The 19,260-nt window shown below is 41.4% G+C and overlaps 1 protein-coding gene across 1 annotated transcript; it reads right to left on the minus strand.

The window, feature by feature from the left end:
• Window positions 1-416: 416 nt before the first annotated feature.
• Window positions 417-4,544, minus strand: LOC102496538 (testis-expressed protein 13D). The gene is made up of 2 exons (XM_006165692.2): window positions 2,654-4,544; window positions 417-1,825 (listed from the first exon to the last, which is right to left on the minus strand). The coding sequence occupies exon 1, from the start codon at window positions 4,542-4,544 to the stop codon at window positions 2,664-2,666; it is 1,881 nt and encodes a 626-aa protein (XP_006165754.2). The 3' UTR covers window positions 417-1,825; window positions 2,654-2,663.
• Window positions 4,545-19,260: the final 14,716 nt, after the last annotated feature.

Genomic DNA, 19,260 nt, shown 5'->3' on the forward strand with positions numbered 1-19,260 from the left:
CACACCTTACCCTGACAGAACCCTAGGGAAAAGGCAGATCCCCAGAGGTAAAGGCCTGTATGTAAAAGCAGGGAAGGTGAACTGTAGGCATCATAGGTTTTGGCTATCATGGATATTCCCACCCCTGACTGACCTTGGAGCAGCAGAGAGGCCCATGTTTGTGGTACTATGTAGACTTGGATTTAAAAGGGGCAATCAGAGAGGACTGAAAGTCCTATATAAACCCCATCCCTAATTCTTGGGTAACATGTCAGAAGAGGAGGGACCCATCAATAGTGAATGAGATTGAACTTTTCTTCATCACAAAGGGATGGAGGAAAGATGCATATATAAACTGCCACCACTGAGTAAGCCTGTGCTGAGATAAACACTACACGGAAGACACAGTAGGCAAGTGCACACTGTTTATTACTGGTTAAAATTAGAAAGTGCCAAACAAAGGTTGATCTTGGTGAGCTGGTTGGGGTCTCATGGGGAAACTCAAGGACACCTTTTGTTTGTACTGGAGACTGATCTAACATACCATCCCTGGGCTCTATCCTGGCTTCATCCTTGCCTTGCAGCAGCTGCACTGGGGAACCAAAGAGCTCGCAGAGAACACCTCAAGTGGAAGAGAAGGGGTCCAGTGGCATTATAAAATAAGTTCAGCTCCATTTTTAACCCAGTTAGTCCTCCCATGAAAAACACCATCCATAACCCAGTTGCCCTCTTGTTGGTCCCTGGAATTCATTTTGTTCTTTATCCACTGTTGACTAGAGAGGGACTTGGGATGGGGGCAGCTCAAGGCTGAGGGCTGGAAGGTCTAGCCAGCACGCTCCTAAGTACTACCTTTCTTGAAGTCAACCAATGTTTTTTCTGGCAGGCTGGTGGGCAACCAGGAAAATAGCCGTCCCTCTCAAGGAAGGAAACCGGCAGGGGATCTAAAAAGTCCTGTCTGTACTTTCATGAAGCCACTCTCCTGATCTTTACCACTGCTCATTTGTCTCATCTGGAACCAGTGAGATGAGCTTGGTGACTCAAGGTCTTCACTACAGTCTCTTTCACATTGTCCCCAGAACTACAAATATGGATCCGTATGTTATCTCAGTTGGTTTTACATAAGGCTGTAGTACATACAAGGAAGAGGAGACACATCTAATCTAAGCTGTACCCCAAATTGATATCTCTCCTCTCATCTAACCAAGCTCAACAAAAAGGGTTACAATGTGGGCACCAGATAATACCATACAGTTCTAGCTTCTAAAAATACTAGCAATCAACAATTATTTAATGAATTAATTGAAATACATCAAACTTACTATCATCTATACACTTTAACATTGCAAGCCCCTGAACTCTTACAAATTAATTCCTTGTCCCAATGGAGAAATTAAATCCTAACAAAACTATTTTATTCTCTCTTTTCCCTCCTAATGAGTGCCAAGCCACCTCTTCTTCCCTAACTTTCTCTCATTCTTGTTGGCTCTAGTCAACAGGGTTCTTATGTGGCTAATGGAAAGAAACCACATGGGACAACACAGATCTATATACCTCTCAAAAACCCACAAACGGATTGTTTTGCAATAAATTGCAGGCATCTATCATTTTAGCCCTAAATATTTCAGGATATCTTTCTAGGTAAGAATTCTTTAAACAAACAAACAAAAATGTTGCCATTGTCACACCTAAAATTAGAATTATATGAATTATCCTCAAGTTTGAGTATGAGTCCATCAGAATGGAGGTGTTCTTTCTTTCGTCTCCTGGGGAATCTTCTAATGGGACAGGTCCAGTTTCTTCAGCAACAAGCAGGTTCAGTAGAGCTGACACAAAAACAGGATCTCATCTATAAAATATATTTTTAAAAAATTTTTAAAAAGCAAACATGAACACTATGATAGCTTCCAAAGGAACAATTTTTAGAACATTCCAAAATTCAACATAGCTTATAATTCTATAATCACGTGGTTGCTCCCAGCTAAATAATCCTACATAGCATGTTAAGGGGAACCATGTTAAGAAAGAAAGAGCAGATAGTGTAGCAGTTATGTCACTGGACTCTCACATGGCTGACTGCAGTTTGAGTCTTGGGCCAAGTGGCTTGAAAATCACACTGGGCATGTGTGCATGTGTGCCCAAGACTGCAGGAGGAGAAGGGATCCTGTCCACTCCCCTGTCCATTCCCGATCTTTACATTCCCAATTTTTCACTTTCCTTCTCACTGTGTCTGTCTATCTCTTTCCTGGCAATCACGTGCACCCTAAGGCAAACACATCTAAATAATAAAAACAAAAAAAGAAGGGGACAGAAGGGAGAGGGTAAAAAGCTTCATGCATTCAGTTTCTCCAGGATGTCAAGCAATCAGTATCAGCCATTCAGAATCTAGCACCTGCAAAACTTAAAAGCATTTAGGAAAAATCCAATATTTAGAGAGTGTAATACACAAAAGTAATTCCTCTTTGCTCAGAAAAATGGATAAAATAAGAATATAAATACGTATGCATTTGTCTATGTGCACCTACATTGATGAAAAGTGGTTAAGTGAGGTAATGGAATAATAAATCATTTTACCTTTTCTATGATAATTTTCATTTCAAATTTTCTGTGAAGTAAATAAGTTATTTTTTGACCTTAGGAAATTGTCTTCTCTTTGGAGTGTTCCCATCTTACTTACCTTCCGGGAATCAGTAAGTTTGTCCTGGATCAGCGCCTCCGCACTCAACTGGCGTGCAGACTTTCTTACATTTGTAGCAAGCTGTGCGCCATGAATAATTCTTCGCTTTACACCATGGGCAGCTCCAATTCATGGTACTGCAGCCTGGGACAGACCTCTCCCATTGCTGGAAATCTGAGGCTTTTTTCCCTTTAGGCTGCTTGGCCTTCTGCCCCTGAGGCTGCTGCTTCTTTGTGCTTTTTTTCACACCATGGCTCCTGTTATCCCCCAGGGCAGTTGCCTGGGGCATCTCTAGCTCTTCCCCCTGGCTATGTCTTTTGCTGACACCCAGGGGAGATAACCCCTGGGGCCTCTCTAGACCTTCCTCCTGGCTATGGCTCTTGCTGACACCCAGGGGTGCCAACTCCTGGGGCTTCTCCAGACCTTCCTCCTGGCTACAGTTCTTGATGACACCCAGAGGTGCCAATTCCTGGGACTTAACTAAACCTTCCTCCTGGCTAAGACGCTTGCTGACTCCCAGGGGAGCTGATTCCTGGGGTTTCGCTAGACCTTCCTCCTGGTCATGGCTTTTGCCACCATCCAGGGGAGCCAACCCTTGGAGTTTCTCTAGACCTTCTTCCTGGCCACGGCTCTTGCCACCACCAAGGGGGTTCAACCCCTGGAACTTCTCTAGGCCTTCCTCCTGACTATGGTTCTTGCCACCACCCAGGGGGGTCATCCCCTGGGGCTCCTCCAGACCTTTCTCCTGGATATGGCTCTTGCCACCACCCATGGGGGCTGCCCCCTGGGGCATCACTGAATCTTCTTTCTGGCTGCTGCTATTCCCTAGGGGGACTGTACCTGAGGACATTTCTAGATTTTCTTCCTGATTGTGGCTCCTGCTGTCCCCCAGGGAGGTCATTCCCTGGGAATACTCAGGACCTCCCTCCTGGCTGTGGTTTCCGCTGTCCCCCAGGGTATATCCCCACTGAAGGTTCTCAGGATATTTAACCTGGCTGTGGTACCTCTGGTCCCACAAAGGGGCAATCTCCTCCTGGGACTTCACATCAGCACACAGGTCAGGTGGATACATCTCTGCAGAAGGCGTCTGGGGTGCTGCAGCTGCTGCTGCTGCTGCTGCGGCAGCTTCTGACTCCATGACAACTGGAGGTGCTGCGTATGGGAAGCTTGCTGGAAATGGTGCTTGGAATGGGAATGGCTGTGGCACCGACATTGGCATAGCCGGCTGCATCGTCTGGACCCAGGTATTCTGGGGCCCTGGCATATAAATCACAGCTGCTGAGGTTCCCATTTGGGCCTCAGAATATGGCATGCCCCACGCCCCTGGGGCCGCTGCCTCTCTCTGCTCCTTTTCATTCAGGGGCCATGCTGCAGCCTCACACTGCCCAGCTCCGGAAACAGGCATAACCTCCTGAGGCACCAGGTAGGCCTGGACCTGTTTCTCAGCCTGAAACAACCTCCCACGCAGCACTTCACGCTCTTCAATTGCCAGCTGCAGGGCAGCCCGCGTGAAGCGCAGCTGAGCAGCCATCTCCTCACGTTCATCACGCAGCCGCTGCAGCTCAGAGGCCACAGCCCAAGTAGCTGCTTCTCGTTCCTCCACTTGCTCCTGCAGCCATCTCACACGGCGAAACTGCTGCTCCTGCAGCCTTGCGACCACTCGCACGCTCAAGGCGAGGGCGCTCCAGGCGCAGACCCTCTTTACTGCACGCGGCACCTGTGGGTCTGACACGATGGCCTGCAGCCGTTCCTCTACCTCATTCCAGGGCCGCGAGCGGAAGGCTACATAGAATTCGGGGCCACCACCATTCATGAGGACTTCATTGTTGATGAACCTGATCACTTCATTGTAGTGGAACCCACTAGAGTGGTCCCCAAACTCCAAGGCCATGGTTGCTGCGGCCTAGTCAAACAATCCCCTCACCAGTCAGTCAGTTACGCAGCAGCCGCCGCAAATATAGTTTGCAACAACTAAAGGAACTGCCCCTCAACTCCTGGCTCAGTCCTACTTCAGTCCCAGCCCAGTCCTGGCTGCTTCCCGGGCCTCCTATCCCTCCAACCTGTGGTTCTCTTCACAAAGAACAAAGACGAACCGCTCACCACGCCAGCTTCCCGCCGAGTGGTGAGAGCAAGGCGCGCGGCGCAAAGAAAAGCTGAGTCATACCGCAAGGACTGCTGGGAAGAGCCAGGCATGGCACAGCGGCCCCTAGAGGGTAAACAGGTAGAGAGGCAGTGCTGGGAATTGCAGTGGGACAATACGGGGAGGTCTTTTGAAGACACTTACGTGCACACAACCCCCAGAGTGTGCAATGAGACTTTTAACCACATTGTATCATGAGTGCGTGTAGGATTATACCCATGTGAATGCATCCACACATGAAATCACTCTACACAAACTCCCAGTCTGAAAAGGAGTGCGAGTTAGAGAACATAAGAGAACTTCCAGCCTTGCGGGGAGGGGCACACTCCTGGCCTGAAAGGGATGATGAGTGTGAGTTAGAGGTTGACAGAGAAGGGCACACTCCTGGTCTGAAAGGCATGATGAGTGTGTCAGAGGAACTCAGAAAACTTCTGGTCACAGAGGGAGGGGGGCACACCCTTGGTATGAAAGGGTGTGAGAGGACCTCAGAGAACAGGTGAGGGGAGGGGCAATTGTCTGATTGAGTGATGGGAGGGGTGAGTATAAGTTAGAGGACCTTAGAGTACATCTGGCCATGGGGAGGGACATACTCCTTGTGTGATAGGGTGAGTTAAGAGTTAGGAGTTATGGACCTCAGGGGATGTCTGCCTGGAGGGGATGGGTGGGGCCTGGCATAATTATCTGAAAGGGAGGGTTTATTTGACTTAAGTGGATTTCAGAAAATTTCTGCTAGGATGGGGGCAGGCAGGGCACACTCCTGTTCTGAAAGGGAGGTGAGTGTGTTAGAGGACATCAGAGAACTTCTTACTGGGCCGGAGGGGGGGGTGGCAATAGGGAGGAATACAAGGAGGAGAATCAGACTGCAGGGTGCCCATTTCAGGAGGCTGAACAGGGTAATTATTAAATACAGGAGGCCCCTAAGAGGATGCATGCTCTGTTTCAGTGAAAAGGTAGAAGTGTCATTTCAGAACACCACATTTTGGACTAGAGTGCTCTGATGAATAATGAAATAGTATGTGTGAACATGTGTGGGAGAAATGAATCCTAGTGAAGATGTTGAATGTCGAATGTTTCCAAGGACTTCTGGAAGATACCATAAGTCATGTGGAGAGGTTTTACATTATGGAGTGGGGACAAAGGTGACTGCTGTTTGTGTAGTTCCTTCTCTTATACCTCTCAGTTGCCATATTGTCTTCAAGCCTCCTACATAGATTCCATGTCACTCATTCTCACAGGAAGAATTTTCTGTTCATTATTTATTTATTTATTTTTGAGAGTTTTTTGCTATAGGGTGCGCACGCTCACCCAAAAGAAAGAGAGACAGAAAGAGAGAAATCACCACCCAGGGGGGGATGGCCACGCCACAATCTCTCCTCCTCCAGTCTCCTCTCGGAATCTTGGGCACACATGCGCACACGCCTGGCTTGAGTTCAAGCCGCCGGGTCCGGGACTTGAACTGCAGTCAGCTACATGGGAGTCCAGTGACATAGCCATTATGTTAACTGCTGGTCCCTCTGTTCCCAATTTAAAACTAAATCATTCATCCGTGATTTGGACCCCCAGCCTCTCTTTATCTCCTCAGGGAGTTTGATCCATTTATTACCTATTCACTCTTTGTTTGGGTCTCTTCCTCTCTACTGGATCATTTCCCATGAAGGTATGAGCATCTTCACATTTCTTCCATTCCTGCATAATGTTCTCTCCATATCTTATGTCTTAATTTCCACCTATTAAACTACAGAAACTAAGGGCACCATCAGTGCTTCCTACCCTCCCTACCCAATACCAAGTTTCTTCTAACTTGACCTTTTTATAGCCTTTGTTTTTCTTCTGTGTGTTTTGCTATAGGGTGCAAGTACTCACCAGGGACAGATAAAGGGGAAAAGTGAGAAATAACCCTCATTAGGGAATGACCATACCACAATCCCTCTCTCCATTCTGTTCTTGGGATTTAGGATTTAGGACAAGCATGCCCACACACCTGGCATATTTTCAAGCTGTCAGGTCTGGGACTTGAATCATTCAAGTCAGTCATGTGGGATCTGGATGCCTTAACCACCCCACCACTGGCTGGGCCACCTTTGTCAGTTTTTTTGGCAAAGTCTATTTATTTCTTCCATGACTGAGACAGGCAGAGATAGACACTGAGAGATAATATCCTCAACACAGTTCTAACAGTACAGTTCACCCTCAGCTTCAGCCATGGGCATGCATGTATCCTGTATACTCAGGAAGGTCTCCAGACACAAACCAGGAACTCTCCCATATGGGTCAGCCTCCTGGAGTATAGTGAGTATAGCATTTTACTGCTGTGCCACAGTGTGGCTCCTCATTTAACTCTTTTAACCACTCTTTTTTTATTTTTACTTTTATTTTTAGGTTTTTGCAATAGGGTATGTGTGCTTGCTGGACAGAGACAGACAGAGAGGGAAAGTGAGAAATCACCCACCAAGTGAGATGGCCAAACCATAATCCCTTCTCTTCTATTCTCCTCTTGGGATTTTAGGCATGCATGGACAAGTACCCAGTGTGATTGTCAAGCCACTAGGCCTGGGACTCAAACCATTTCCCACTATGTGGAAATCCAGAACCTTAACCACCATACCACCTGCTGGCCCCATTACTCACTCTTTTTTGAAATTCAGTATTCCATTTATTTCTGTGACACCAAACTCTTTTCTCCTGCTCCTCTGGCTGTTCTTAGTTTCCTTTCACAACTGCTATGCTTTCATTCACTCTTTAAAGATGAATGTCAGGTCAGCCTGTGGTTAAGGCAGCTGGATCCCACATAGATGACTGAAAAAGCTGGGTGTGTGTGTATGCATGCTCAAAATCCTGAAAAGAAGAGAAATTGAGGAGAAGGGATTATGGCATTGACCCCATGGGGATGCTTTCTCAGTTTTTATTTCTCTCTCTCTCTCTCTCTCTGTCTCTTTCTGATAAGTGCATGTGTCCTCTAAGCAAAATTTAAATAAATAAATAGACTGATATTTTCCTCAGCTTTATCCTTAGATATTTCGGCTCTCAGGTACTCTTGCCCATTCCAGACACTCTTTTTTCTGTGGTCCCATCAGTTTTTGTCTTCAACTATCATCATTAATGGCTACAGATACCCAAAACTTTATATATCTACTCCCACTTCATCCCTCAAACTTCATAGTCACCTAACCAGCAACTTTCTAGAAACCTTCGCCTAGCTCTTCCATAGGAGTTTATTCAGCATGAGCCCTAAACTCATGAATACTAGTTTGGACAAATGGCTTGTCAAGTTTATTAATATTTCTGAGGATCCATTTCATCAAAGTGTTGTTGCAAGGGTGATATAAGAACATATGTAAAGTAATTATCATTTCTTCATCATTACCCTTATTAACTATTAAAGAAATCTTCATGGAAAAGGTAGTAATTAAATTGGGATTTGAAGAATGGGTAAGATTTAGATAAGGACACTAAGAAGAAAAACAAGCCTGCAGCAGATAAAAGATGTTTCTCTGTTATTTACCAATTGCTGCTTGGCCAAGAGTTGTACCAGGTCACCCTGTTCTGCCATATCCAAGTTGAATTATATTTCTTAATTCATAGGACAACTGCCTCATGTACTTTCATTCCATTATGTTTTTAGAAGCTGGCATCTGGTGTCCCACCTACCTGCCTTCTACATTTCAATTATTTACATGGATGCTCTTGGCTAGAGCTACACATCTGATACCACCAAGGAGGCACCATGTGTGTACCAGCATTTGTGACATTTCCAGGATCTATGTTGCCTTTTGCGTGCTGATGGCATCATCTGTCTCTGATCAGAAAAAAACCATATTCTGTATATGAAAGCAGAAACGATAGAGTTATCAGGGGGTGGAATTAGGCCTATATTTAGAATATACAAAAAAATGAAAATACATATTAAAAGGACACAGTTATAATTTTATATATCAGGTTGTCAGGAAAGTAATGGCATATTTTTATATGCAAAAGTGCATCATGACTTTCCCGATGACCCAATATAATAATGATATCTCTTTAGGTTAGTAATGGAAAAAATTTTTAAGGGGAAAATTCTGATATGACCCAGAAATATTAAAATAAAAATTCAAAATACTTAGCTCTATGTAGATAAACAGATAACAGTTTTTTTCCGAAAATAATGACACTTTCATACTTAGGTCAGTTCAATTGCCAAGTGTTCAATACATACTATAAAGAGAAGCACTGTTTTGCTAGACATATAAATAAGCACTCTGGTATAAGAGGAACAGTTATCTAGAACAACAGATGACGTAATGGCTATGTCACTTGGACTCCCATGTAGTTGACTGCAGTTCGAATCGTGCACCCTGTGGCTTAAACTCACACTGGGCACATGTGAATGTGTGCCCAAGATCCCAAGAAGAGACTGGAGGAGAAGGGATTACAGCATGGCCATCCCCCCTGGGGGGGTGATTTCTCGCTTTCTGTCTCTCTTTCTGGTGAGCACACGTGCCCTATAGCAAAAACCTCTCAAAATAAATAAATTAATTAATAAAACAAAAAGAGGAACAGTTATCAATATTATCAGCTGTAATTTCCAAACTGGCATTGATCATTATTATATATAAATTGAAGGTAGAAGTAATTCCATTTAAACTAAAACTAAACTTTATAAAGATAAGATATTCTATAGTCTTTTGCATATTCATATCATAAACAATAATTATGCTAATAAAAAGTTTCTCTCCTGGGAACCAGCAGTTAGCGTAATGGCTATGTCGCTGGACTCCTACGTAATCAACCGTGGTTTGCATCCCGGACCTGGTGGTTAAAACTCACGCCGGGCGAGTGTGCGTGCGGGCGTGCCCAGGGTGCCCAAGATCCCAAGAGGAGAATGAAGGAGAAGGGATTGCGGCGTGGCCATCCCTCCTGGGGGGGGATTTCTCACTTTCTGTCTCTCTGTCTTTCTCTGTCTGTCTGGCGAGCGCATGCGCCCTATAGCAAAAACCTTTCAAAAAAAAAAGTTTCTCTCCTGGACTTTTTATACAGTAAAAAAATGATAATTCTTTAGTTCTTTGTATTCATTACCTTATGTAGTAATCACCACCACTTTTGAAATAAATAAATCAGGGGTTAAGAAAGATAAATAACTTTTTTTTAAGAGTTTTTTTGCATTAGGGTACATGAGCTTGCTGGAGAGAGATACAGACACAGTAAGAGGGAAAGTGAGAAATTGTTCCCGGGGGTATGGCCAAGCCACATTCCCTTCTCCATTCTTCTCTTGAGATTCTGGGCATGCACTCACATGTGCCCAGTGTTACTTTGAAGCCACTGTGTCTGAGACTCAAACTGTGGTCAGCCAGGTGGGAGTCCAGTGACATAACCACTATGCCATCTGCTGGTTCCACTAAATAACATTTTACAAGGCCCCACAGCTAGTGTGTGGGGAAGCCAGAATTATTACCTTGATTGGTCTGAATACAAAACCCTAACTTTTTATACAAATGCTAGTATTTGTAACATCAACTATTTTGTAGGACTTTCACACAATAATAAATGTTACAAATGATACACTTTATCTGATTCTTCCTCAAATTAGAATGATTATCTCAGTCTAGGTCAAGTAAGTGAACCTGTGGCTTTGTGACTCATGACATGGAGTTGTCACCTAGGGTAGATCTTAGGGTAGATATTCTCTTGGTAAGGATATGCCGTTCCAAGATATGTTGCTCGGCTCTGTAGGTCACATGCTCAATTTGGTCAAGTAGTTAAATGATACCAGTTTCTTAAAGACTGGCTTACACCAGTTTAATTCATTTTTTAGAGTTGTTTTGCATTAGGGTACATGAGCTTGCTGGAGAGAGATACAGACACAGTAAGAGGGAAAGTGAGAAATTGTTCCGGGGGGGATGGCCAAGCCACATTCCCTTCCTAACATTATACTCTACTGCCTACAAAAACATATTTTCCCACAACTGTGAGACCTAAACTAATAAATCAACAAAATATAAATGCAATAATAAATGTACAAAAGATATACAGGTAAAGAAAATGTCTTTTAATCTGAAAGCAAGAACAAAGCTTGCCTATAACCTATTAGATTGCCTAAATATATTTAGATAATGAGTCAAATGAAAAGGAGTGATCAATTCAAAACATAGGAAACAGGAATCAAAGAGCACAAATTGAAGCTGCATTACAAACTTACCCAACACAGAGGGTGTTCTAACCAATGAATGACAATATTCCAGTCCCCTGGTCAGCTCTAACCATGTAGTGATGACAGAGGCAACAGTTCACTGAAGTACCATGACAAACATTCTTGAAAGTCATTCAACCAATTCCAGTGATCCTCATTAAATATTGATCCATGCTTGTTGATAATCCTATATCCAGTATAAATATGAAGAAAAGTCCCAGACTATTGTCCTATGTTCTGAAGTCTGCTTGACAGTTAAACTTTTCACTGTAAACAAATAAGCAAACACTCAGACCTTACACATTGATCAGTTTTGAATTAAACTGGTGTAAGCCAGTCTTTAAGAAACTGGTATCATTTAACTACTTGACCAAATTGAGCATGTGACCTACAGAGCCGAGCAACATATCTTGGAACGGCATATCCTTACCAAGAGAATATCTACCCTAAGATCTACCCTAGGTGACAACTCCATGTCATGAGTCACAAAGCCACAGGTTCACTTACTTGACCTAGACTGAGATAATCATTCTAATTTGAGGAAGAATCAGATAAAGTGTATCATTTGTAACATTTATTATTGTGTGAAAGTCCTACAAAATAGTTGATGTTACAAATACTAGCATTTGTATAAAAAGTTAGGTCACATGCTATAGTACTGCCAACATTCCACTAAAGCAACACTCCTCCATGCTGTTACACTTCAAGAATGGTCCTTCAATATCTATTGAAGATTACAGTTAACTTTAGATGACTATAGGAGAATAACATTGCTTTTGAGCCACCTATTCCTGTCAGCATTGTTCAGATTTGTAGGTAGGTTATATTACCCAGAAGAGTTATTTTCTATTCCACCCAATTTTTTGTTTTATTGTTTCCCCTTAAAATTTTGTTCTCAGAGAGCTAGAAATGTTACATTTTACTTCTCAGATTTTGTTTTAATTTGACAGGAAAATTAGGATGCAGTCATATGATCCTATATCCCCCTATGATGTAGGACAAATGGTGAATGATATTAATCCATTTGATTTCAACATAGAACACATTATAAATGGTTCTATGGGAAAATGTTATGTTAAAACATAAGAAATTCCTTTTTGGAACCAGCAGCTGGTGTAATGGCTATGTTGCTGGACTCCCATGTAGTCAACTGTGGTTTGGGTCCCAGACCCGGTGACTTAAACTCATGTTGGATGCGTGTGCATGTGTGCCCAAGATCCTGAGAGGAGAATGGAGGAGAAGGGATTGTGGCATGGCCATCCCTTCTTGGGGTGATTTCTTACTTTCTGTCTCTCTGTCTCTCTCTGCCTTTCTGGTGAGCGCACGTGCCCTATAGCAAAAACCTCTCAAAAAAAAAAAAGAAAGAAAGAAAGAACAGAAATTTCTTTTCATAGACTCACAGGTTAGTAATGCCTCCACAATCTTTTTTTAATTAATAAATATATAGATCTGCAACTTATGAAATTATCTCAAAAGTTTAAGAAAGTTTTCAACTTCAATTATGTCTTAAGAGTTATAAATTACAGTGCTCTTCTACCTGCTGTATGTGAAAGAAAGGAAGAGAATATATTGTCATTTATCCAAAATATTACCCTCTTAGTTTCCCACTTAATCTTCAGTTTCCTGGTTTTTGGGTGCTATATCCACTACTCTACCATAATTGATATCTCTAAGTTTGCAAACTACTTCCTAATTGTAAGATCCAAAATAGATTTTTTCAATCATTACTGTACTGGACCCTTCTCTCTGTATTTAGTACTGAAAATCACTCTCTGCAGGAAATCACATTCCTGTGTCTAACACAGTACATCTCCAGCCCTTCTTTTTCTATTTCTTTTGTGAGCTCCTTTTCTTGTATTTTTGCTCAATAAATATTTGTGCTCCCCAGAGTTTATGTTGTTCCTTTTACCTTCTCACTTTACAACTTTCCCCAAGTGATGAAATTTATACTTAAATTCTCAAATATTACCTATATCCTGATATCGCCTACATCTATATCTCTAACCTGTATCTTTTTTTCTAGGTTTAAGTCATCTACTAAATTGTATGCTAAAAATCCCCAAATGTCTTAAAGAAACTTTGATGCTAAAAACTCAACTCATTTCTAAATGCCACATCATATTCTCTCTTCTTCCTATAGTCGTTTGTTCTCTATTTTTATCATCTACTCAATCATCAAAACTTGAAATTTTAAAGTAGTTTAGATTCTTTTCTCTCTTCTCCCCCCCCACATATCCAGTTGGTGGTTATATCTTTCTTAATATTTCTTGAATATTTCATCACTTTAATACCCACATTACCATTATCCAAAGCAATCATCAATATTTCCCTAGACTAGTACAATATCCTGTTTCCTCGGCTTATTACATATTCCCTTTCAAATTTATTTTCCATAAAGCTTCCAAGCTAATCTATCTTAAATTTTTCACATAAGTACCATGTTTAAAAATCATTTAATGTCCATATTCCCTACATAATAATGTCCACATTTTTTAATGTGCTGTTTAAGCGCCTCATGATTTTCCCTATTGGCCTTGTCAATCTCATGTTCATCTATCCCCCTATAAAATACTACTTTCAAGAAATGCTGAACTGCTTATTGTCCCTCACATGTCTTCTTGCTTTTTGTGTATTTGGCTTTGTTTCTGGCAGCTTCTCTGCCTGGTACCAAACACTCATTGCCTCTTTATCTTATCTTTTAATATTCAGTCTAGCTGTCACTTTATACAGAAAGCATTCCCTGTCATAACATCCGAGTTTTGTCCCTAGTCTATGAACTACTACTTTATCATCACCAGCATCTAGCATTCTACCTGTCACACAATGCATGTCTTGAGAATACAGACAAATTAAAGGGTAACCCACTGGTTATTAAACACAGAGATGTAATGAACAGCTCCAAACTCATCTTATTCTTTCCCTTACAATGTGGAGCCTTCAGTTCCCATCTTCTAGGTTTAAAGCTTGGTTTTCATTGTCTATTCTTAACCTTGCTCCTTAGTCATCCTGATTATTTATTGTTTAAGTTTAGGACTTCTTCAGTTCAAACACATCCTCTAGATGTGTGAGCAACACACACACACACACACACACACACACAGCTGGACACTGTTATCTTTTATGCTAATGCAGACCATGATTATTCTCTTTTTTTCCTTGATGTTTTTGGCCACAGCAGCATACTAACTTGATATATATTTTTTTTTGAGAGATTTTCGCTATAGGGCGCATGTGCTCGCTAGACAGACAGAGAGAGACATTAGAGACAGAAAGCAAGAAATCACCCCCCAGGAGGATGACCACGCTGCAATCCCTTCTCCTCCATTCTCCTCTCAGGATCTTGGGCACACACGCACATGTGCCCGGTGTGAGTTTTAAGCCACCGGGTTTGGGACGCGAACTGCGGTCAACTACGTGGAAGTCCAGTGACATAGCCATTACACTAACTGCTGGTTCCCTAACTTGATATCTTTAGAATAACCATTTACTAAACAAATATTTAATAAGTGCCTAGTATATACTAGGAGCTGATGACATAGCATAACAAAAATAATAGCCCAGGGCCAGTGGAGGGCATGGCAACTGTGTTGCTGATTCCCACATGGCCAACCGAGGTTTGAGTTCAAGACCCAGTGGCTTGAAACTCACACTGGGCATGTGTGTGTGCGTGCATGCCCAAGATCCTGGGAGAAGAATGGAGAAGAAGGGATTGAGGCATGGTTATTCCCCCTATAGGTTAAATTCTTACTTTCCCTCTCACTGTGTCTGTCTGTCTCTCTCTGGCGAGTGCATGCACCTAAAGCAAAAACCTCTAAAGTAATAATAATAATAACCCAACACATGGTTTCTACTCTCATGGAGGTTGCATCCGGTTTTGGGGGTGGAAAAAAATGAAAACAGAAAACAAACAAACAAATAAGGGGAAAGCAAAAAAATATGCATGGCAAATGATATAAAGAAAATAAATCATGAATTTTGTAATAGAGTTCTTGGGTGCCATGAGAGAATAATTTAGACAGACTCACAGTTCTTTTCTATCGCCATAACCTATAAACTAGGAATCCATCAGTCCATGTGTATAATTTGAATTATTTCCTTCAAATTCATGCTGTATCTCATTCTAAATTACACTCACCATTTACTTTGCTCACTAACCTTTAAAAACCTACATTCCCAAGGCCAGCAGGTGGTGGCGATGGACTCCCACATGGTCGACCACAGTTCAAGACCTGAACCCACTGGCTTGAAAAATCATGACAGATGCGTGTGTGTACATGCCCAAAATGGAAGAGAAGGGGTTGTGGCATGGCCATCCACCCTGGAGGGGTGATTTCTCACTGTCTGTCTCTACAGCAAGTGCACGCACCTTACAGCAAAAATCTCCCAAAAAAACAAACAGAAGAAAAAAAAGCAAAGATAAAGAAAAGAAATATACACTCCTCAATCAGTATGACACATCTTAAAATTCACTTGAGTCAGGGAAATGTTAAAAGTGGTCCCACAGAGTCCTTGGTTGAACTTATTTCTTTACATTACAGAAAGTTAGAGTGCTTTCACAAATAATGACATTTCCTCTGTTTTACTACCCTTAGACCTGGCAGATAAATTTCAGACTCACTTTTCCATGCAGTTTTAGTCAACATATATTTACCAAAATTTATATTATAGACTTATAAAAAATAAGATAAGTCTCAGCATTTATACCTTAGACACTAAAGTTTGTACTTATCTACTGAGAGATGCATATACCTAACATCAATGTGTTTTCCTAATTCCCTTCTTCTAATGTACTTAGAAGTTCCCTTGAAAGTGATAAAACTTTTTTATTATTATTTTTAATTAATTAATTTATTGTTATACATTTAGTCACTACAGAGAAAAAATTACTCCAGAAGAGCCAACACTTAGGGTTAGTGATGGAAATGAAGAGAAAGTGGGACGATATAGAAAAGTGGTAGTTCTTATCCAGCAAAATTAAACTTGTTTGGGGGAAAGTATAATAATTATAGTGGTACCTGTAATATTGAGAATTTCTAAAAAGACTGGATATGTAGTTTGTGACCTTTACGTGTCTATAGCAGTATTGGAGCCGGTGAGTGGCATGGTAGTTAAGGTGCTAGACTTCTGCAGAGCTTACTGCCATTCTATTCCTGGATCTGGCAGTTTGCTTTCTCACTTTCTCTCTCTATTGAGTGCACAAGCCCTATAGCAAATTAAATAATAATAATAATGAATAAACAAAATTAAATAATTCCTTAAAAAATGTTGGGGGCCAGCAGGTGGTACAGGGGTTAAGGTGCTGAATTCCCACATGGCTGACTGTGGTTTGATTTCTGGGCCCAGAGGCTTGAAACTCACAAAAGGCATGTATGCATGCGTGCCCAAAATCCCAAGAGAAGAATGGAGGAGAGGGGACTACAGCATGGCCACACCCACCAGAGAGTGATTTCTCACTTTCTCTCTACGTGTCTCTAATGAGTGCATTTTCCCTATTACAGAAATCTCTCCCAAAGGGCCTATAGCAGTATTTCCTAACATTGCATAATCATAAGAATCACCTTGGTCACATGCAAAAATTAAAGATAATCAGGCTCATTCATCTGGAAACTATCATTCAGGACAAAGGTGATGGCATGAAATCTGTATTATTATTTTTAAATTTGCTACAGGGCACATATGCTCACCAGAGAGAAAGAGAGAGGGAAAGTAAGAAAGTAAGCTGTCAAGTCCAGACTCCATCAGATGTGTGGGAGTCCAGCGTCTTAACCACCACGCCACCTGTAGGCCCAAGGGAATCTTCATTTTTAAAACCTGTTCCATGTGAATTTAATTACCTGACAGGTTTGGAAAACATGATCTGTATTACTTTTCTCAAGGAAACAGGACACAGTACATCTGATTTGAATGTGTCCAAAAAAAGTGCATGTGTTAGAAACTCTATCTGTAATGGAGTCTTTAAGAACTGGAACCACTGGGGACCAGCAGGTACCATGGTGGTTAAGGCACTGGACACTCTCACATGACCAAGCATAGTTTGAATCCCAGACTTGGTGGCTTGCTTTCTCACTTTCCCCCTCTCTCTCTCTCTCTCTTTCTCTCTCTCACTGTATGTCTCTCTCTGGTCAAATTAAAAAATAAATGAGTGAATAAATAAAATTAAATAAAAAATAATTATTTAACAAAAAAAGAATTGGGACCATTAAGAAGTGATTAGTTCGTGAGGGGTCTTGCCTCATTAATGGATTAATGCATTTGTGGATTAATCCATTTGTGGATAGTGGACAAATAGATTAATGAGTTATCTTAAGAGCAAATGAGTTCTTGCAAGATGAGATTGCTATAAAAGCACTCTTGTGGTCTCTTTCTCATGCACTCTTGCTCCCCAGCCATGTGACTCCTTCTACCATGTTATGAAACAGAAAGATGATGCTCACCAGATACTGGCACCTTGCTCTTGGACATCCCAGCCTCCAGAGCAGTGAGGGGAATAAACCTCCATTATTTAGAAATGACCCTATGTCAGGACCAGCAGTTACTGTAAGGCTATGTCGCTGGACTCCCATGTAGTCGATCGCCGTTCGAGTCCCAGACCCGGTGGCTTAAACTCACACTGGGTGCGTGTGCGTGTGCCCAAGATCCCGAGAGAATAGAGGAGAAGGGATTGCGGTGTGGCCATTCCCCCTGGGGGGTGATTTCTTGCTTTCTGTCTCTCTGTCTCTCCTTGTCTTTCTGGCGAGTGCAAGCACCCTATAGCAAAAACCTCTTAAAAAAAAAGATAATATGTGAAAATAGATTGTAAAGTATTTTTTACAAATAATAGGTACATAATAAATGTTTTCATTCCTTCCCTTTCTTCTTTGTTTTTATTGCCCTTTTATAAAACTGTAAAAGCTACTAGGTTGTTGGAAAAGTCATCATGATGTATTTTTCACGTTTTTCTATGCAAAAATGCATCATGACCTTTCCAATAACCCAACAGGAGATTTGTATATGTTAATTCTTTTTTTAAGAGAGATTTTTGCTATAGGGTGTGTGTGCTCACTGGAAAGAGAGAGAGACACAGAAAGTGAGAAATCACCCCCTAGAGGGGATGGCCATGCCACAATCCCTTCTTTTCCATTCTCCTCTCAGGATTTGGGGACACACGCTCACATGCCCAGTGTGAGTTTTATTTTTATTTTTTTTTTTTGAGAGGTTTTTGCTATAGGGTGCGTGCGCTCACAAGACAAACAGAGAGAGACAGAGAGACAGAAAGTGAGAAATCAACCCCCAGGGGGGATGGCCACGCCACAATCCTTTCTCCTCCATTCTCCTCTCGTGATCTTGGGCATGCATGCACATGCGCCTGGATTGAGTTTTAAGCCACTGGGTCTGGGACTCAAATTGTGGTCGACTACATGGGAGTTCAGCTACATAGCCATTACGCTAACTGCTGGTCCCCCAGTGTGAGTTTTAAGCCGCTGGATTCTGGACTTGAACTGTGGTCGAGTATGGGAGTCCAGCAATGTAACCATTCCACCATCTGCTGGTCCATGTATATATCACTTCTAAAGCTCTGCTTCCTATGTGAAAGAGAAATCAAGATCTTACATATTATTTGGTCTTCTCACACCATTTTGCTATGTAATACCAATACTTATGCTAACCTAAATACTGTGTTACCTACTGCATTGAATATTTTGGGTAGGTAAATTTTATTTATGTATTTGAATTTAGGCCAATCATCATTATTTTGTATTTATCATTTTTTCCCACTTACGTGGCTTTTGGATCTCAATATTTTTCTTAGATTTGGAGTAATGGTGATTTTATCCAATTTGTTAAGTCTTGGGAAAAGAAGATTGGTATTACTGGGACAGTATTTTAATCAGGAGAATCACAGCACTAATTAAGGGCAGAAGTAAAACTAAAAAAAAAAAAAAATTTGTAATTCTCAATCCAACATTCTTTCCAAGACACTATACTGTTTCCCAACTTGCATTAATGTAAACAATTACAAATGCTTATTTCAGAACAAAAAAATTGTTATCTATGACATATTGTAGAACATCTTTATTCTGCTTAATGTATAAACAACTTGTATTCAAACTGAATAATATTTGGAATAAATGTTAATTTAATTATTGAATTATCAAATAGAATTAGTGACATTGTTATTTATTTCTAACCCTTTTACCTTTTAAAATAGCAGAACTATATAGATTTAACTATAATCCACTCTAACACACATTCAATTATGTTGACCTGAAGTTCTCAGAAATGGCATCATTAGGCAAACTTCCAGTAACACACCAATTTTTG

This window comes from Tupaia chinensis, unplaced genomic scaffold (assembly GCF_000334495.1).
Source record: "Tupaia chinensis unplaced genomic scaffold, TupChi_1.0 Scaffold143996_1, whole genome shotgun sequence".
Classification (NCBI taxonomy): Eukaryota; Metazoa; Chordata; class Mammalia; order Scandentia; family Tupaiidae; genus Tupaia; species Tupaia belangeri.

What these genes read in the sequence shown, in the direction of transcription:
- LOC102496538 (XM_006165692.2), bottom strand. Translation starts at nt 4,544, where the DNA reads ATGGCCTTGGAGTTTGGGGACCACTCTAGTGGGTTCCACTACAATGAA.